The sequence below is a fragment of the Trachemys scripta genome, chromosome 1, assembly GCF_013100865.1.
Source record: "Trachemys scripta elegans isolate TJP31775 chromosome 1, CAS_Tse_1.0, whole genome shotgun sequence".
NCBI lineage: Eukaryota > Metazoa > Chordata > Testudines > Emydidae > Trachemys > Trachemys scripta.
The window spans coordinates 28977407-28997561 of record NC_048298.1 but is presented as its reverse complement, the minus strand read 5'-3'; the positions used below and the strand labels follow the sequence as shown (position 1 = coordinate 28997561).

At 46.3% G+C, this 20155-nt stretch overlaps 1 protein-coding gene across 3 annotated transcripts in view; it reads right to left on the bottom strand.

Annotated features, from left to right (window-relative positions):
• Nucleotides 1-10798, bottom strand: part of CPNE8 (copine 8) — a 263816-nt gene extending 253018 nt beyond the window's left edge. Inside the window, exon 1 of one of the 3 annotated variants that reach the window (XM_034766934.1) lies at nucleotides 10295-10798. In XM_034766934.1, the coding sequence (XP_034622825.1) occupies nucleotides 10295-10434 (140 nt within the window). In that variant the 5' untranslated portion in view covers nucleotides 10435-10798. The remainder of the gene's footprint in view (nucleotides 1-10294) is intronic. The other 2 variants (XM_034766921.1, XM_034766915.1) reach the window with 2 other exon arrangements.
• Between the last annotated feature and the right edge of the window lie 9357 nt (nucleotides 10799-20155).

The window sequence follows — 20155 nt, the reverse complement described above, 5'->3', positions numbered from 1 at the left end:
CTGTCCCCAGCCTCTGCACCATTCCACTCCCAGTCCCGTGCTAGCCTCCAGCCTCAGCTCCATTCCCAGTTCAAGGACGAGGCCGGGGCAAAGCCAGGAGCAGAGCCGGACCTGGCCGTGGGCCCGGCCACCAATCCTCACCGCAGCCCGGCTGCAGCTCCACTCCCGCCTCCAGCTGCTGCCCCAGCCTCAGCCTCCTTACCCCGGTCCATACTTACTCATACACAGAGTACGCAGCTGCATAGGGCACCAGGAAATTCGGGGCACCAAATTTCCTGGTGCCCTGCGCAGCTGTGTGCTGCTCCAGCCCCTGCCCCAGCCCAGCCCCACTCCCATTCCACTGAGGAGTGCAGCAGGTTCAGGCCTTCACTCACCAGCGGTGGGAAATGCAGCGACCTGGCCCCAGTCGCGCCGCAGGTAAGTGCTAGTTCCCCCCATCCCCCAAGCCAGCCCCGCCCCCCACCCCGCAGAGGCCTGGGGCCAGCCCCACCCACCCCTACGGAGGCCTGGGGCCCCACACACCCCTCCTGCGGAGGGGGGGGTTTTGTAGAGCCCCAGAATAGCTAGGGACAGCCCTGCCCAGTCCGCATCCCTCCTTCTCCCCCCAAGCCGTGGCCCTGCCTTTTGCCCCAGCTCGGGAGGTGGGGACACGACAGGGGTAAGGCAGGGGCGCAACCCTCAAAAGTTTGCGGACTGCTGAAATAGAGGATTTCCACTTGGTGATTTGAATCATGATTTAAAATCACCTTGATTTAAATCAATCCACCCTGTTTTCTGCCAGACAAAGCACCTATCTGAGGTGCAAAGACAATCAACTCTGGGGTATAATAGGAAGGCAAAAGGACACCTGTTTTATCCTGCATCTGGGGACTAACTGAACAGTGCAATTACATTCATGAAAATGGGATCTCAACGAGGGTTTGTCTGAAAGCACATTTGGGCAAGACAGACATCTTTAGACAAGGGCTTAGCCTGTTAAAGTTAAGTTTAGACTATAAGAAGCAGGTTATACCTTTTGTTTTATTTGTAACCTGGTGTTCTGACTATCCTTGCTTACGATCTCATACATCTTAATCTATTAATAAACTTTATATTTGTTTATTTGGGCATAAGCTTTCATGGGTAAAAACCCACTTCTTCAGATGCATGGAGTGAAAATTACAGATATTGGCATAAATATACTGCCAGTCTTTAAGGTACTACCGGACACCTCATTCTTTTTGTGGATTCAGACTAACAGGGCTACTCCTCTGATACTTTATATTTGTTTTCACTATAAACAGATTACAGTGCAGTGTTGTTATATTGGAGATTATACTCAGCTGAATCGAACAAGCTTGTGTTCCTTTGGGGACGGCTTATCTGGTAATTTCTGTGAGTGTCCAGTGGATCACGGCTAGATACTACAGAGGGACACTTATATGGAACTTCGGAACTGGGTGCACTTAGTGTTAACTTGCAAGGCAAACTGAGGCCTGGCGTAAATTCAGAGGAGAGTGTTTATGACTGAAGGGCTGGCAGTACCCAGGAGTTAACATCCAGCCATAGGCATCAAGTTTCTAAGCTGCTGGGGGGTGTCCCCCCCCCCGGCTCTGCCCAGGCCCCACCCCCACTTCACTCCTTCCCCCAAGCCCCCACCCCCGCTCCGCCCCCTTCCCCTAGCATGCTGTGCCCTCGCTCCTCCCCCTCAGCAGCTCCTGATGCCGTGAAACAGCTGATCCGTGGTAGGTGCTGGGAGGGAGTGGGACGCACTGATCGGCAGGGCCTACTGGGGGGCAGGAGGAGTTGGGGAGAGGGGGAGGTTCTGATAGGGGGGCTACCATTTTTTCCTGTGGGTGCTTCAGCCCCAGAGCACCCACGGAGTCAGGGCCTATGCATCCAGCTGCCATAAGACACTCTCTCGCTGAAGGCAGTGGGAATAACATGGAACCCTGAGGGAGGTGTACCTGTTGAAACCCTCATAAAGCTCTGGGTCCCATGAAGTCTTGGTGAGCGCTCAATGGCTCCCAGGACAAGGGAAGGCTCTATACTAAACTATCCTATATTACTCAACTCACGTTTACAAGAAAGTATTAAAATCAGATTAAGGGAAGAGCTAGCCTGAGGTAAAAAAGATGAGTTCCATTTGCTCTCTGTGACAGTAGCAAAGGAACTGAGACTGTTGAGGTGGTGCACTCCCTTATGTAGAGTAGGTCAACGATGTCATCCTCACCTCCTGCCCCCGTACCTCGCTAGACATGACTTTTCAATGCAGTTCATCAGCTATACACCAGATGCACCATATCTCACAAATGGAAATGCACCACAAACAAGTTCTTCTTAATATATGTAACATCACAACTAAATAAATCCACCCATCTATAAGTTACTTATAGATCACATTTAATCCCAACACAAACATTAAACACATCACTAAAAAACCCCAAGTATTTAAAACTATGGAAGTCAGTATCTAAAGTTAAAAGCACAATTGTTTTGGTGCTTCTGAATAGATCCCCCTGCCAGCACCTGCAGACTTCCAGAGTCTCCATGGATTAGAAATCCACAGATATACTGTGCTCTATTAGGTTCACAGAAACTCTGGTCCTTTCCCTAATTATTTGACACTGAATAGTTGTCATGGACCAAGACCCTGTTTTACTAGGCACTTCACAAATACAGAGGGCTCCTAGGCTATGCATTATGATAATGCAAATCAATAATAGAAAAAAATATTTTTACTTCTTGCTCCTCCAACAATTGTAAGACTATGCCTATGCTCACATTTTATATCCATAAAAATTAGATGAAATACTGTAGACAAAAAAAGAAATAATTGCAAAATCAATGCCAAGAGATGAGCCAGTTTATCCACAAGTGTCTGGATTTCACCAGGGCTGTAGCAAGTCTTATGATGAAGCAAGACACTCCAGTCATCTGACATATTTGAGTGCTGCCTCAGGAGGGAAAAAAAAAAAAAAAAAGTCCTCCAATTGGCTGCCTGCCCCACCTGTCCACTTCATGGGGCAGAACAACCAATCGGAGCTGCTACAGAAAGAGCTCTTACCCCCACACACACTCCCTCTCACCACCAGCAAAAACAGCTGAGAAAGGAGGGGGAAAGGAGAGTGGGGGAGGAACACTCAGAAGTTCAGTTCGGCTCCAGTCCCTCATCCCCTCCTGGAACAGTGGGGATGGCTCCTGTCAAGGCTCCTTCCATACTCTGAACTTTAGGGTACAGATGTGGATGCCTGCATGAAAACTTCTAAGCTTAACTACCAGCTTAGATTTGGTCCGCTGCCACCACTTCCAATGTGGCTTTGGCTGGGTCTCTGGGATTGGATCCACTACGGCTGTTGCAGTCGTTGGCAGGGGATCTGGTTCCACCACCTTTGTCTGGGTCTCTGGTAACACAGACGGGGCCCTGGTGGACAGCACAGGAACAGGGATGGGGAGGGTGAAAGCTTGCTTAGCCTGGCTGCAGGTGACTATTCCCACCCTCTTGGCTAGCTTCACATGGTTGGCCAAGTCTTCCCCCAGCAGCATGGGGATAGGATAATTGTCATAGACTGCAAAGGTCCACATTCCTGACCAGCCCTTGTACTGGACATGTAACTTGGCTGTAGGCAAGCTTACAGAGTGTGACATGAAGGGTTGAATTGTCACCGGAGCCTCCGGGTTGATGAGTTTGGGGTCCACTAGGGATTGGTGGATAGTCGACACTTGTGCCCCAGTGTCCCTCCACGCGATAACCTTCTTTTCGGCCACTCTTAAGGTTTCCCTTCCTCCGAGGGTATGAGAGAGGCATCTGGGCCTGGGGATCTTTGGTGTGATTGGGGTGTAATGAACTGTAATCAGTTGCGGTGCTTGGGACAGTGGGCCTTTATATGTCCCAGTTCATTACATTTAAAACATCGCCCTGCTAAGGTATCACCGGGGCGATGTTGGTTGGTGGAGACTGGTGTGGTGGGGTGAGAAGGGCATCTGGGGTTCCCTTGAGATGTAGGTGGGGCCGTGGGTTGTCCCCGGTGGTCAGGTTTTGTTTCGGGTTGCCCCTTCTGATATTCGCTCCAACTGCTACTAGTTTTTTTTCTTTTCTGTCACCTCCACCCATTTGGCTCCAATCTCCCCCGCCTCGGTTACAGTTTTGGGCTTCCCATCTAAGATGTACCTTTCTATTTCCTCAGGAACACCCTCTAAAAACTGCTCCATTTGCATTAGGAAGGGCAACTCTTCTGTAGATTTAACATTTGCTCCTGATATCCAGCCCTCCCAATTTTTCCCAATGTGGTAGGCATGTCGGGTAAATGACACGTCTGGGTTCCACCTTAGGGCTCTGATCCGCCGACGGGCATGTTCAGGTGTTAGTCCCATTCTGATTCTGGCCTTGTTTTTAAAAAGTTCATAACCGTTCATGTGTTCCTTAGGCATTTCAGCTGCCACCTCTGCTAAGGGTCCACTGAGCTGCGGCCTCAGCTCTACCATGTACTGGTCTGTAGTGATGCTGTACCCAAGGCAGGCCCTTTCAAAATTTTCTAAGAAGGCCTCAGTATCATCGCCTGCCTTGTAGGTGGGGAATTTTCTGGGATGGAAAGCGGTACCTGGAGAGGGGTTGCTAGAGCTGTCTGGATTATTCTGCCTAGCCCTTGCTAATTCCAGTTCATGCTTCCTCTTTCTCTCTCCTCCATAGCTCTCTCATCAGCTTCTTTCTTGAGTTTTTTTAATTGGAGCAGTCTCTGATGTTTCCTTTCATTTTCTTCTGCTTCTAGTCTGGCCAGTTCTAGTTTGTTAGCTGCTTCACTGGTAGTCATTTTCCTGTATTTTTGTGCTGGGACACACCCCTCTGCAGTTCACTGAAAGTGGGATGCACTCAGCTCAGGCTGCTTAGGTAATAGAGACTTTCTAACTAGCTATCCCCGAGAGGTAGAGAGGCTTGAGCCCTTCTCTTAACAAAGACCCTCGTTAAAAAAACTCAACACCTCTGCATTCAGGCAAGGATAGATAGGATATGCATCTACCTTCAGCTCTGCTTTCCAAGCAGCTAGAAAGGAGAATATATATATATATATATATATTTTTATATAGAGCTATCTTACTGGCTTTTGGTTTAAAATGATCCCACCCCTGCCATCATGTAAAGTCTCCTTCCCCACTCTGAACTTTAGGGTACAGATGCAGGGGCCTGCATGAAAACTTCTAAGCTTAACTACCAGCTTAGATCTGGTCCACTGCCACCACTCCCAATATGCTAATTCCCTTCCCTGGGTAGTCTTGAGAGACTCTTCACCAATTCCCTGGTGAAAACAGATCCAAACCCTTGGATCTTAAAACAAGGAGAAATCAATCAGGTTCCTAAAGAAGGCTTTTAATTAAAGAAAAAGGTAAAAATCATCTCTGTAAAATCAGGATGGAAAATAACTTTACAGGGTAATCAAATTTAAAGAGCCCAGAGGACCCCCTCCTAGCTTTAGGTTCAAAATTACAGCAAACAGAGGTAAACACCCTAGTAAAAGGTACATTTACAAGTTGAGAAAACAAAGATAAAACTAACACGCCTTGCCTGGCTGTTTACTTACAAGTTTGAAATATGAGAGACTTGTTCAGAAAGATTTGGAGAGCCTGGATTGATGTCTGGTCCCTCTTAGTCCCAAGAGCGAACTCCACCAAAACAAAGAGCACAAACAAAAGCCTTCCCCCCACCAAGATTTGAAAGTATCTTGTCCCCTTATTGGTCCTTTGGGTCAGGTGTCCACCAGGTTACCTGAGCTTCTTAACCCTTTACAGGGAAAAGGATTTTGAAGTCTCTGGCCAGGAGGGATTTTATAGTATTGTACACAGGAGGGCTATTACCCTTCCCTTTATAGTTCTGACAGCTCCTCTGGTCCTCCCCACACTCACTGCAACATGCAGCTTGGGAACAGAATAAAGGGGTGCAGAGCCTCTGGAGCTAATCCTCCCCATCGCCCCAGCCTGGAAGGGGGAGAAGGGGACCCGGCTGTAGTCCCCACTCCCAGGCCTAGGAGAGGGAAGTGAAAAACCCCAGGAAGAGCAGAAATGAGGTAGAGGGCAGAACTGATGGGGTGGGACGTTGAATTGATGGAGAGGCTAGGAGGCAGAACTTATGGACATTGGGGCTACAAATGAGCAGAACTGATGCAGGAACTGGGGGAAGGAGAGGCAGGATTAATCGCTGGACCGGGGACAGACAGATGTAGGGGTGAGAGCTCCTGCGTAGAGTTGCCAACTTTCTAATCACACAAAACGGAACACCCTTACCCTGCCCCTTCCCCGAGGTCCCGCCCCCCGCTCACTCCATCCCCCTCCCCCAACCTTCACTCTCCCCCACTTTCACTCACTCATTTTCACCAGGCTTAGGCAGTGGGTTGGGGTTCCGGTAAGGGCTCCAGCTGGGAGGGCAGGCTCCGGGGTGGAGCCAGAAATTACGGGTTCAGGAAGGGGATCTGGGCTGATGCAGGGGGTTAGGGTATGGGAGTGGGTATGGGCTCCGGGGTGGAGCCTGAAATGAAGGGTTCAGGATAAGGGAGGGTGCTCCAGGCGGGGGTATGGGCTCTGGAATGAAGGGTTCAGGGTGCAGGAGGGGCTCCGGGCTGAGTGGTGGGACTGATGGGTTCAGAGTGTGGGAAGGGGCTCCGGGCTGGGGCACGGGGTTGGGATGCAGGAGGGTGAGGGCTCCAGCTGAGGGTGCTGGCTCTGAGGTGGGATCAGGGATGAGGAGTTCCAGGTGCAGGAGGGGGCTCCGGGCTGGGGCCAAGGGGAGCTGTGCAGAGCCGGGTTGGGAGCCTGCCAGCCTCACACCAACTGGACTTTAACAGCCTGGTCAGCCGTGCTGACTGGAGCCACCAGGGTCCCTTTTCGACCAGCTGTTCCAGTGGAAAACTGGATACCTAGCAAACTTACTCCTGCAGCCAGGGCCAAAAATCACCTTACCAAATAAATTTGGGACAGTGAGCAACACCAATTGTCACACATGCGTGTGATAGGCAGAGGGAATTCAAAAATCAAAAGACAGATCAGAAAGAAAAAAAAAAAAAGCCACACACACACACTATAATCTTCTTTAAAAAAATAAAGATTTCGGGGGGGAGGGAGGGGGAAAAAAATCACATGGTTTGTGGTTTCTTGAGTGGTCTAACTCATTTTTTAATCTCCTGAGGTCAGAAATACTACTTTCATTTGTGTGTGAACATAGTTTTATTATTAACTCCAATTTACTGATGGGGAAACTTAAGCGCCAAGTGACTTCCACAGGTCACAGAGTGAATGATTGGTGAAGTCAGGAAGAGACCCCATGTTGCTTGACTCCCTATCTATTAATGTAACTAGTAGACCATATTGCGTCCATTGACAGCCCAGTTGCACCAGTGAGCAAATGATAAATAGACTAGTGTTGTATGGTTCCTATAGACATCCAAAAAGGAAGTGGAAAAAGTAGCTGGAATCTAGGAACAGATCAGCACAAACTAATGCTCTATTAGCTGATAATCAGTATTAGAACCAGTATTAGCACTAGATTATAAGGAAGTATGAAATTATATAAATTATATAATTTAAGATATTGTACTACAGTATAAATGAAGGCAGACATTTTCTAAAACAAATGTAATTAGCAATTTCTGAACTGAAGCATTTATTGCTGTATCTGGCACAGTTTATTCTTCTGTCCATATTGCATATTTGTATTAGAATGCTATTTCTTTTGGGGTTTTAGCCAATAAATGTGTACACAGATGAGTCATAATCATGTGTTATTCATTAGTGTCTTTCCTAAAGTCATTCATTTTCCATTTTGATACTAATACATGTTGCTGCTGCCAATCAAAAAAAGTGCAGTTTACCACGTGCATTATAAAGGAAATTCCCTTAGGGAATTTCCAGATATTTAGACATTAACATTTGACAAGTAAGACCTAACACAGGAATGAAGAGGAGGAGGAGCTGGGAGGAGTGAATAGTCAAATGAGAAGCCAGTTTTGTTTGAACAACCTTATTTTTCTTTCTGTTGCGTGAACCCTTGGAATGTTTTGTTTTCCTTTGTCTAGCTACGGCATGTACAGAGACATGAACACCCATATTTTAGCCAATCCTATTAAGTGAGTTATAGTATTTAAATAACTTCTTGACTGACTTATTAAAAAAAAAAAAAAACCCACTAGTATATCTCAATCAGCTAGATTTGGCTATACTGTTTTATATCAGTACTATTTTCTTCAACACTCAAGTTTCATAATAATACTGTTTTATTTATTGCCAAGTTATAGGACCGAAAATCTGAAATAAAATATAAAAAAGTAAACCAGCAATCTGAATTAAAGAGGTGTTCCCTTATTACACACAAAAGAGTAAAAAAGTATAAAATACCACAAAATGACAGATATCATAGCATTTACTTACAAAACCCAACCCTAAAACTAAAGCTCCTGAACCCTAGAGCCTGTTTTTCTCTAAACAATAACATGCCTTGTGTGGTGTCCAGTTTCCCTTTGGGTGCTATTTAGAAACTCTATGGTGACTTCTAGAAATTCAATATTCCGAGGCATCACAAACTGTGACAATTTCAATATACAAAAAACTCCATCCCAAAAGGAAGAATATTTACAGTCTTCAAACCAACCCCTATTAAATAAGTTCATCCCTCTTCTACATAGAAAGTGGAGGACATCAGCCTTTTTTATTATTTGTATTACAGACAGTGGCTAGGGAACCTAATCAGTTTATACAGTGCTGTACAAAAAATTAACAAGAAGGCCATCCCCTTCCAAGACACCTTGTAATTTTAGATTAAGAAAAGAGGCAATAGGCAACTTAAACAAAAATATTGGTGGAGGAAATGGACAACCTAATAATAAACAAGCACGTTTTGTTGGGGGGGGGGGGAAGAGAGGAAGGGGCGTGTTAGCTTTTCATCTGCCTAGCCATTAGGAAGGCGAGGATTATTGTGCTTCTCATTGATTTATCCTTGTTTCGACATGTTCCCCTTATCAAAACAGCTACGAGGTTTACTTTGGGGAAGGGAGTTTAGGAGCAGCCGTTCTGTTTTGTAAACCGCTGAAGGAGTGGCAGTGGTAACCTCGGCACCTCTGAAGCAACAGAGAGGATACAGCCCGGGACATTTTAGTAGTACAGTATGTCACTGGCAATGGCTCAGCAGACTGTTTCGTTTCCCAACAGGAAACAACAATTAAAGCTGCCAAATACACCAGCTACGGCTGTTGCTGTTCTACAGTCGATTAGGCAGTTTTAAGGAGATTTCTAAATACTAGGGAGAGGGTCTCATAGCACACAAAGCAAAAATTCTTCATCCTTAGAGGGGGAAAAAATCTTTGCCCAACTTAGAACATTCTACTTGCCCACACGCACCCAGGTCGAGTACATTTTGATGAGCAATTGAAATATCATTAGTTAGGGGTTGTTGTTTTTTTAGTTACCATCAACATCATAGTCAAGGATGGACGGAGTGTGCGACTGGACTGTTAAGGTTTTGAAACAGTTTTACAAGGTTCTTTTAAACAGTGTCTTGACAGGGGTTGTCCCTCCTCTCCGCATCGCATGAGACCTGGGGACAGGTCTGAGGAGAAGTGTCAGCCAGATTGAGGAAATGCTCCTTGACCACAGAAACCCAACTCCAGTCTGCCTCTCTCTCTCCTCCAGCGAAAGGTTTGGAACCGATCTAAATAAAGACACCTGCATCACACGCAGCCCTCCCATGAGGAAATAATCTGGGGCGGTAGCCCAGGCTGCCACACCGTTTTGGTACGGGGAATCCCCCATCTACTATTTCTCTATGTATTTGCCAACACTCCCTGCGTAGCCTGTAACACCAGAGCCAATCGGAGGTTCCCAGGAAGGGAAGGAGCCTGTTACTAGATTTTGGTGTCTGAATACCCAGCCCTCTGCATGAGGATTTACCAACTTCTCCCAGCTGGAACATTCCCAGACGAAGCGGATGAGCCAAGTCTCCCCAGAAAGCACTTGCGAAAAGGAACCGAAACCAACTCTCCTTTGTACGGTCCGCAGCGCTCAGGGATTTCACTCCGCCTGCTCCCCAAGTCCCCGTCCTGCCCTCCCCACCCCACGGGGGAAGGGTCGGGACCCTCCGCCCCCACAGCTCATCACAGGGAGAGTGGAGCGCACACCCCAGCCCGAGAAACCACAAGGGGGCTGGATCAGACACGTCCCCCCCGCCCCAATCCCATCCTCCTAGGGCAGCAGAGGGGGAGCTGGGGCTTTCACACCCGACACGCCACGCAAGGCAGCACCCGCGGGTGCCCCGCACCGTCTAACCCCGCTCGCTTACCTGCAGGACACAGACAGCTCCACCTTGGTGGCCGGGATGCTAGCGCTGAACGAGTTAAATTCCCCCACAGACGCCATATTCCCGAACCTGCCACCGCAGTCCAGCTTCGGCTGCCCCGACTGCTTATCAGGTCCGAACATGGGGCAGGGCGGGGCGTAAGAGGCGTCGCTAACGGGAGCTCACTACCGCCGCTACTACTGCTGGCCACTAACTGACTGGGTGGAACCGCTGGGCTGAGCTCAAACTGCTGCACGCGGTCGGGAAACGCCGACTGAGTGAGAGTAGAGCGCGGCCGGTGACGTCACCACGGGCAAAGCCCGCGCGTGACACTAACCCCAACCTGGGGCCCCACGAGTGGCCAACGGTCTCCAACGTACCCGGGCCGCGCGAGCGGAACGTTCCCTGCCCCGCGCAGGGTGAGCGGGAGCGTTCCCTGCCCCGCGTGGCGCCAGCCGGGGATTGGAACATGAGCCGCCTCGGCGGCGGGAGCTGTAGGGAACCTGCGCCACGAGTTGGGGAGGGTGGGGGAGAAATAGCACCTTACCCGCCCTGGGAGCGCCGGGACACGTGTACAGCGGCCCCTGGTGGGGGACTCCGTTAAGTGAAGCCTCCTGCGGCCAAACATCTGGCGGTTACCTCGAGCCCTGAGACGCCGTGGGCAGGCGCTACTCGCCGGCGGTCACACAAAGGGCGGCGGGAGCGAGCCAGACTGCTGAAGGAAGGGAGTACATGGCACGGGGGGCCGGAGAGCTGGAGCCAGACCCCTGAAGAGAGCGTAAGGCACAGGAGGCCTGAATAGGGTTACCACCTTTGAAATGCAAAAAATAAAAAATGGAGCCCCTAGGGCTGTCAGCCTTCTAATCGCACAAAATCAAACACCCTTGCCCCGCCCGAACCGCCCCTTCTCTGAGGTTCTGCCCCCCACTTAGTTCATCTTCCCTCCCTCGGTCTCCCCAGCCTTCACTCACTTCACTGGGCTTGGGGTGTGTGGGCTCTGAGGAGGGGCTTGGGGTGCAGGAGTCGGCTTTGGGCTGGGGAGAGGATGCAGGGTGTGGGCTCTAGCCAGGCAGCTCCCAGAAGCAACCAACCCGTCTGGCTCCTAGGTGGAGGGGCCAAGGAGGCTCTACACACTGCCCCTGCCCTGAGTGCTGCCCCTGCAGCCATTGGCTGCAGTTCCTTACCAATGGGAGCTGAGGAGCCAGCGCTTAGCATGGGGGCAGCGCATGGAGCCCCCATGGCCTCCCCTGCACCTAGGAGCCGTGCGAAGCCAGGGCAGGCAGGAAGCCTGCCTTACTCCTGCTGCACCGCCGACTGGAGTTTTAGTAACCTGGTCAGCGGTGCTGACCAAAGCTACCAGGGTCCCTTTTCAACCGGTCACCTGGCAACCCTAACCCGCCCCACAAGGCAAGCCTGCTGCAACCACAAGGCAAGACTGCAACTCCCCCCCCTTCAACAGCCACCTATGGAGAGATAACACATATAGATAAGATTGATAACATCTCCTCACGCTTGCGTGACTCAAACCCTCTCGCACATGTGCACGGTGTGCTTGCTCATTGGTGGGTAGACAGCTGCTGTATTTTGAACAGTTTTGATCTGTTACCACTTAAAGTGTGGAAATGGGAAAACAGCAGCTTTAGCTAGATACAGAAACTTTTAACATTAGATATCCTGGTGTATTGTGATAATGCAAATTTTTGGACCTATATAAAAAACCCAGCAGATTAAATTATTATTGTGGCAACTGGCACATCCATAAAAAAAGGGCCAGGCTGGTCAAATACCGAGCAGGTGGTAACCCTAAGCCCAAGTGCTGAGGGACCTTCCTCTGCATGAAATGCAGCCGAGCCCCTTTTGAGCCCATGGAGAGGGCGGTCACGTAGCAATAGCACAACAGCAAATCAGATTCAGCTGAGGCAGGAGCCCAAGAGGCTTTTCCCTGTTCCCCCAGCAGCATCAACTGCTAGACCAGTCCAGGGGCCAGTTTATGCTGGAAACAGTTATGGGGCAGGACAGAGTTTTCCAGCTGCTAGTGGGAGGGGAACTAAAGGGGCAGAGGGCTCTCCAGCTGCTGGGTGGAAGTCATGAGATATGGGGATGCTCCCTGAGCATACAGAGCAACCCTCCCCCATCTCCCAGACTCAGAAACTGCCTGAGGAAGTCTCCCTCCTGGAGCTCTCCATCTCCCCGATGAGGGAGACTTGGGGGGGGGTCTGACAGAAGGAGTTTAACCTCCCCCAAACAGTGTGAGATTTAGGGCAGGCCTCAATAAATAAATCTCCCCCCACCCCCATGTGAATGAGAGGCTTGGGAGTGGTCTAGCCAATTCTTCTTTCACTCTTTTTTTAAAAAGACATACACACACTTCATGTTTATAATTAACATGTCATCTGGACCCTCATTCAACACCCTGTATATTTTCAGGAAGGAGAGGTCCTAAACCAGTTTTTTAGCATTATTTGGTTCACTGGGAAGGAAAAAAACCTAGCAAAGGGGAATACTAATGTTCTTTCTTGTACTACAGAAAATACTGTGATAATTTGATGGCTTTCAGTTAAGTGACAGTCCAGGCAGAGACATTAATGAGCAGCTAATCAGAGTGGCCTAAGTACCACCAGGCAGCACTATTGAGCAGAAGCAACGAAGGTGTCCCCCATACAATCAAAAGAGAAAATACCTCACTGCATAACTTCATAACACTTGGCCCTTGGGGAGCGGTGGACACTAGTTACACAATATTTCCACAAACAGTGCATTTATTTTGGACCATTTAATGTTTGTATAACACCCTGAAAAATATACACCCCTTACCTGCTCCTGTTAAGCCTAATCATTTAAAAGCAAAAGCCATCAGAAAATGATACTCTACCATTAGATTAAATGATCCGTGCTCTGATAAAGGAACACCAACTTGGAAAAAAAAAAAAAAACCCTTCTTCCTAAATGTCTCACCTATTGTTGCAAGTAACTGTGAAGAGTATAACTAATAGAGGTTAGTTAAAAAGAAACTATTTTCAATTCGATTACTTGCCCTCAAAGACCTTCAACTGTTCAAGGAAAACAGGCGCTTCTTGTTGGGGATTCCATACTAACAAGAACGGGAAGAACATTCTGCAAAAAACAGATGGACAACAGGATGATGTGCTATCTTCCCTGAACCAAGGCTATGAGTCATCACTCTAACAGCATGTCTACACTTATGGTGAATCAACGCTACGGTGATCAATCCACCGGGGCTCAATTTAGTGGGTCAAGTGAAGACCCGCTAAATTGATCACAGATCGCTCTTTCATCGACTCTGGTACTCCACCAGAAATGAGAAGCATAAGATAAGTCGTGGTGTAGACATCGCAGTAAGTCGACCTAAGCTACGTCGACTCCAGCTATGTTATTAAGTTGCATAACTTAGGTCGACTTAACCCCATAGTGTAGACCTGCCATAAGATTTGATAGGCTTCTGAAATCAAAGGGTATGGATTCACTGGTGATGGTGTATATCAACACTAAAGACACTGCATTGCCAGGTATCTCACAGCTTATAGATGACTTCAGGGAAGGAGATCATTCCTTCTCAATGAGCAAAGAAAGTGCATCACTGACTAGGTAAGTGGTGTAAGGGAAAGGGGCTTGGCTTTGTGGAGTATTAGTCCACCTTCCACAGGGAGAAGGGGCTGTACAGTTTGTATGGCCTGCATTTCAGTAGAACAGGAACCAGTCTTCTCAGGGACAGACTGGCTACAGTAGTCTGAGAGGAAGTGTGTGAAAAGAGGGAACAAATAAGCACTCACTTAGCACAAAATCATGATGTTGAGAACAAAATGAATCAAGACACCAAAGGCCATGAAAAGAAGAAATTCTTTAATTGATTATGTGCCAATTCTAGAAACCTACACTAATCATTGGAATTGCCCATTTATGAGCGTAAATTTGGTATAAGTGGTAGTACTGTAAACTGGTGGGATGAGTCATGTTTAGAATATTACAATCAATTATTATAATGTATTCAGGAAAGATTGAGTGGGGATAAAGGAGAGAGGCAGGAGCACTCTTGTCAAAAATAACCCTACCTGTTTCTAAGGGCATGTCTACACTACAGACCTAAGTTGAGCTATGTTAGGTCGACTTACAGCCCGTGGCTGATGTCCACACTTCCCTCCTGTCAGTGCTGTGCATCCTCGCCAGGAACACTTCAACCGACTGAAGAGGGGCACTGTGGGGGGCTGAGAGCCAGGGCGCTCAGCTCCACACATCTCCCCACAGGGAGACCAGCTGTCCCCTGGATACTCAGCTCTCTACTCCCAGCTGGAAATGGGGGCGGGGCAGTCACAGAGGCTTCTTGACTCCCTGATCAGGAGCCTCCAGGCCTGAGCCTGTCTGGGAGAAGGGAGCTGGGGGCAGCATGGAGCCATGGAATTGACAAGACAGCCAACAGCTGATGTAAGTAAGGCAGTGTCTACACAGACAGTGTCGCCATAACTACACCAACATGAGCTCTGTGCCTCTCGTGGAGGTGGATTTACTATGTCAGTGTAGTAGGGCACTTACATCGGCTGGACAAGGCTGTAGTGTGCATAGTGACATAATTAGGTCAACATAAGCTGCCTTATGTTGACCTGTGTAATGTAGACAAGGCCTTAGTGAAACAACTCAGAAGAAACTGCTCTTGAATGCTTAGAAAAAGTTCAGGATGGGATACTAGTCGGTGTCTGCTACAAACCACTACTCAAACTAGGGAACAGGTTGACCAGTTCCTTAAGCATCTTATCTACAACATGCAAGAAAAAAGCTGTGTGATCATGGGGGACGTCAGTCTAACGCTTTGTCTACACTAGAGAGCTTATAGTGGTGGAGCTGTACTGATGCAGCTGCACTACCATAAGATCTCTAGCATAGTCACTCTATGTTGACTGGAGAGAGCTCTCCCATTGACATAATTAATCCACCTGCAACAAGTAGCGGTATTTCAAGGAGCTAACAGAGGAGGTATCTGAGCCTCTAGCTATTATCTCTGGAAAATCATGGGAGACAGGAGAGATTCCAGAAGACTGGAAAAGGGCAAACATAGTGCCCATCTACAAAAAGGGAAATAAAAACAACCGAGGAAACTACAGACCAGTTAGTTTAACTTTCGTGCCAGGGAAGATAATGGAGCAAGTAATTAAGGAAACCATCTGCAAACACTTGGAAGGTGGTAAGGTGATAGGGAATAGCCAGCATAGATTTGTAAAGAACAAATCATGTCAAACTAATCTGATAGCTTTCTTTGATAGGGTAACGAGTCTTGTGGATAAGGGAGAAGCGGTGGATGTGGTATACCTAGACTTTACTAAGGCATTTGATATGATCTCGCATGATATTCTTATCGATAAACTAGGCAAATACAACTTAGATGGCGCTACTATAAGGTGGGTGCATAACTGGCTGGATAACCGTACTCAGAGAGTAGTTATTAATGGTTCCCAATCCTGCTGGAAAGGCATAACGAGTGGGGTTCCACAGGGGTCTGTTTTGGGACCGGCTCTGTTCCATATCTTCATCAACGACTTAGATGTTGGCATAGAAAGTACGCTTATTAAGTTTGCAGATGATACCAAACTGGGACGGATTGCAACTGCTTTGGAGGACAGGGTCAAAATTCAAAATGATCTGGACAAATTGGAGAAATGGTCTGAGGTAAACAGGATGAAGTTTAATAAAGACAAATGCAAAGTGCTCCACTTAGGAAGGAACAATCAGTTTCACATATACAGAATGGGAAGAGACTGTCTAGAAAGGAGTATGGCAGAAAGGGATCTAGGGGTTATAGTGGACCACAAGCTAAATATGAGTCAACAGTGTGATGCTGTTGCAAAAAAAGCAAATGTGATTCTGGGATGCATTAACAGGTATGTTGTGAGCAAGACACGAGAAGTCATTCTTCCGCTCTACTCTGCGCTGGTTAGGCCTCAGCTGGAGTACTGTGTCCAGTTCTAGGCACCGCATTTCAAGAAAGATGTGGAGAAATTGGAGAGGGTCCAGAGAAGAGCAACAAGAATGATTAAAGGTGTAGAGAACATGACCCATGAAGGAAGGCTGAAAGAATTGGGTTTGTTTAGTTTGGAAAAGAGAAGACTGAGACGAGACATGATAGCAGTTTTCAGGTATCTAAAAGGGTGTCATAAGGAGGTGGGAGAAAACTTGTTCATCTTAGCCTCTAAGGACAGAACTGAAGCAATGGGCTTAAACTGCAGCAAGGGAGGTTTAGGTTGGACATTAGGAAAAAGTTCCTAACTGTCAGAGTGGTTAAACATTGGAATAAACTGCCTCGGGAAGTTGTGGAATCTCCATCTCTGGAGATATTTAAGAGTAGGTTAGATAAATGTCTATCAGGGATGGTCTAGACAGTATTTGGTCCTGCCATGAGGGCAGGGGACTGGACTTGATGACCTCTCGAGGTCCCTTCCAGCCCTAGAGTCTATGAATCTATGTCAGCGGGAGAAGCCTTCCCGCCAACATAGCGCTGTCCACACTGGCGCTTATCTCGGTGTAACTTATGTAGCTCAGGGGTGTGTGAATAAACCACCTCACTGAGCGATATAAGTTATACCAACATGAGTGGTAGTGTAGACAAAGCCTAAGTGACATGCAAGAGGTCTCATGCTACCAGTACTAAAACTTCCTTAGAATTTCTAAATATTATAGGTGACAATTTCCTAACTCAACACAGGGCAATTCTATATTAGACCTCATCTTGACAAATAAAAAAGAATTGATCACAGAACTAAATATCCGTGATAGTTTAAGTACAAGGGATCATGACTTAATCACATTTGTTTTGTACACACAGAATAAAAGTCCAACTACTGATATATATATATAGATTTGGAAGAATTCAATTTTTGTTGGTAAATGTCAATTTCAATTGTACACACACAAACAAACAAAAGTATTTCCATCAATAGTCATCAAAATTTACAGACAGAAAAGAAAAATGCTGCTGCTTGAGAACTTAGAGTTTGATTTAAGGATAATCACTTTGTCAACATCACATGGCAAAATATATGTGTGTTTTCATGGTTATGAAGCTTTAATTCTTTGAACCTCAATGTCTACTGTCATTAAACTATTATTGGCTGACTCCTACATAAGTTCCCGCAACTCTGAAAATTTAAATAGACAAAAGTAGAAAGAATGCTTAAATCCCACAATTTCATGCAACTGTGAAAATTTAAATTGATAATCTAGAAAAGCTTAAATATAATATTAGCCATCAAAACATAAAACGATAAAAAATGAATTCTGCCACTCATAAATATATACGCCTGGTGATTTTAAAAGGCCAGTTTCACAAAGCTGCACAAACGCAAGGTGAAATCAGTGGTCACAGAATTAAGAACAATAAAGAGGCATTTTTAAAGCATATTCAGAACAAAAGGAATCCTAACAATGGTATTGGTCCATTACTAGATGGAAATAGTAGAATTATCAGAAATAATGCTGAAAAGGCATGAGAGTAGTCCACTGAACTCAGTGGGACATTTTCCATAATGAAAGTTAAACACATTCATAAGAATTTGCAGGATCAGGGCCATAATTTCATCTAATTTCCCAGGTATTTATATAGTTCCCATTAGCATGGTATCTGAGCACCTCTGTGAGGTAGGAAAGTACTATTATTCCATTTTTAAAGATGGCGACTGAGATACAGAAATTAAGTGAGTTGCCCAAGATCACACAAGATGTCTGTGGAGGAGCAGGTAATTTAAATTAGCTCTCCTGACTTGCAGGCTAGTACCCTAATTGATGGGCCATACTTTCTCCCATTTCCCGCTTTGTGTGGTCTTTCACGCAAAAACAGGAAAAGAATGTATTTTTTAAAAAGTAAATGTAATTGTTAAGCCATAAAAATTGGCAGGATAGATGTATCTGAAAAAAGGTAAGCATCTTAACTTGAGTAGGATCCAAATTAAACATGAACTCTTATAATGCTACATTTCTTTCACCTTGATTTTTAAGTAACTCCTTTCTTAATCCTCTATTCCCCCACTGCAAAATGACATATGTCAGATTTAGGCCTCTGAGTCTGCAAGCTGATGTGGCAGGTCAACCCTTCTGCCAGCATGGAGCCCCATTGAACTGAATGGAGTTCAGCACAGGTGCAGGGATCTGATTACAAGGACCTGATTGCAACATTAGGGCTTAGACTGTAAAATCTTTTTTCCAAGGATACTAGACCTCAACCAGCAGTGCCACATGTCTCTGCCAACAAAAAGAGCCCTAAAGCAGTCATAAATGAATATTGGGGTATTGCTTCAATGAAGGAGAACCCAGCAGACATAGTCAAACAGAACTGATTCTATGCCACATCTTCAGGAGCTCCCAGGGCTGGTATGTGAAGACAAGGAAAGAGGGCATAACAGAGACCTGGTTAATATTTTTTATGAATGCCTTGTAAGTTCCCCAGCTTCTTAAAGGCCTGTATCATCTTCTCAGACTAAGATCACTGTGAGGTGACTTGTCAGGAATAATTTTCCCACCAATAAGGAGGAAGAAAATTAGAGAGTCAAACATTCCCAATAAAAAGTTTGACTAAAGTAAAACCAAGTCTCCTTAAAAAAGATCTCAAGTCCCTCTGACAAGAAAAAGTTAAAATAAACAAAGCAGGTATTTCCTCTGAATCTTCAGTTGATTCATTTTTAATCTCTGATTCTGAATCAGAAGTTTCTGATAATGAATCCCCTGAATAGCCTTTCTTAAGGAGTACTTCAAAATAATAGTGAGATGAGAACTGGATTTAAGACATTAGACATCTGGTAGGCAAAAGACTAAACATACAAGCCAAGGCCAGCACCAAAGATTTAAAAAATATTGACTGATAGATCTCAAAAAATTGTAAATGGAGAATTATCCTATGGAGGTATTTCTAGTAGGGTCCCATAGCGATCTATTCTTGGCCCAATGCCACTTTATCAATGACCTGGAAGAAAACAAAATCCCCAAAAGTGTCATCTGCAAAATATTTGTAGATGACACTTTTTTCATATGGCTGATGTAGGGCAGCAACTACAATTTCACTTGAAGTTGATCGAGCCAAATGGCTACATCAGCCGTAGCAGAATTTATTGCAGTAATGCCTCCTTCATATTTACAAATTGGGCAATAGTTAGTGAAATGTTCAATGGTCTGTGGTGGATAACCACACTCGCACACCAGGGCATCCTTGATTTTCCATTTGTGCATTAGATGTCTGCATCTACTATGGTTGGTGCGGATTCAGTTCAAAGTTGACCAAAATGACCTTGGAAGGTCAAACCCAGGAACCTTCTGTGTGGGATCTGTCACAAGGTGCTTATTTTTTAAGTCTGATTTAGCCCAATCTGCTTTCCAAGTCTCCTTCTGATCATAGTCTGATTTCATGAGGCTAAACGAATGATCCCAGAAAGGTTGCAGGACTTAAGATGTTGCGGGGGATAGGGGGTCATTGTCAAAGTCTTGGTGAATAGGAAGACATCTATTTTCCTGGATTCGCTGACCTTCGTGGAATGTCATAGCAGTTCAGCTTATCAGCAAGGGAGCGATGTTAGACAGAACAGGTAGCCATGGTGTTAGAGTCAACTTAAAGGGTCCCATGATGCACTGCATCACTGTATTCAGCCTGGTATCCACACATCACATGTGGGTGCATCTGCTCCATACCGGTGCACAATATTCATCTACTGAATATACAAGTGCTATTGCAGATGTTCGCAATACTGATGCTGATGCACCCCAGGTTGTACCTGCTAGTTTCTGGATTATGTTGGCTCTCATTTGCAACTACCTTCTCAAGATGATCATGCGTTCGAGTTTCACTCTGAGATATGTTGAAGTGTATTCACTTCA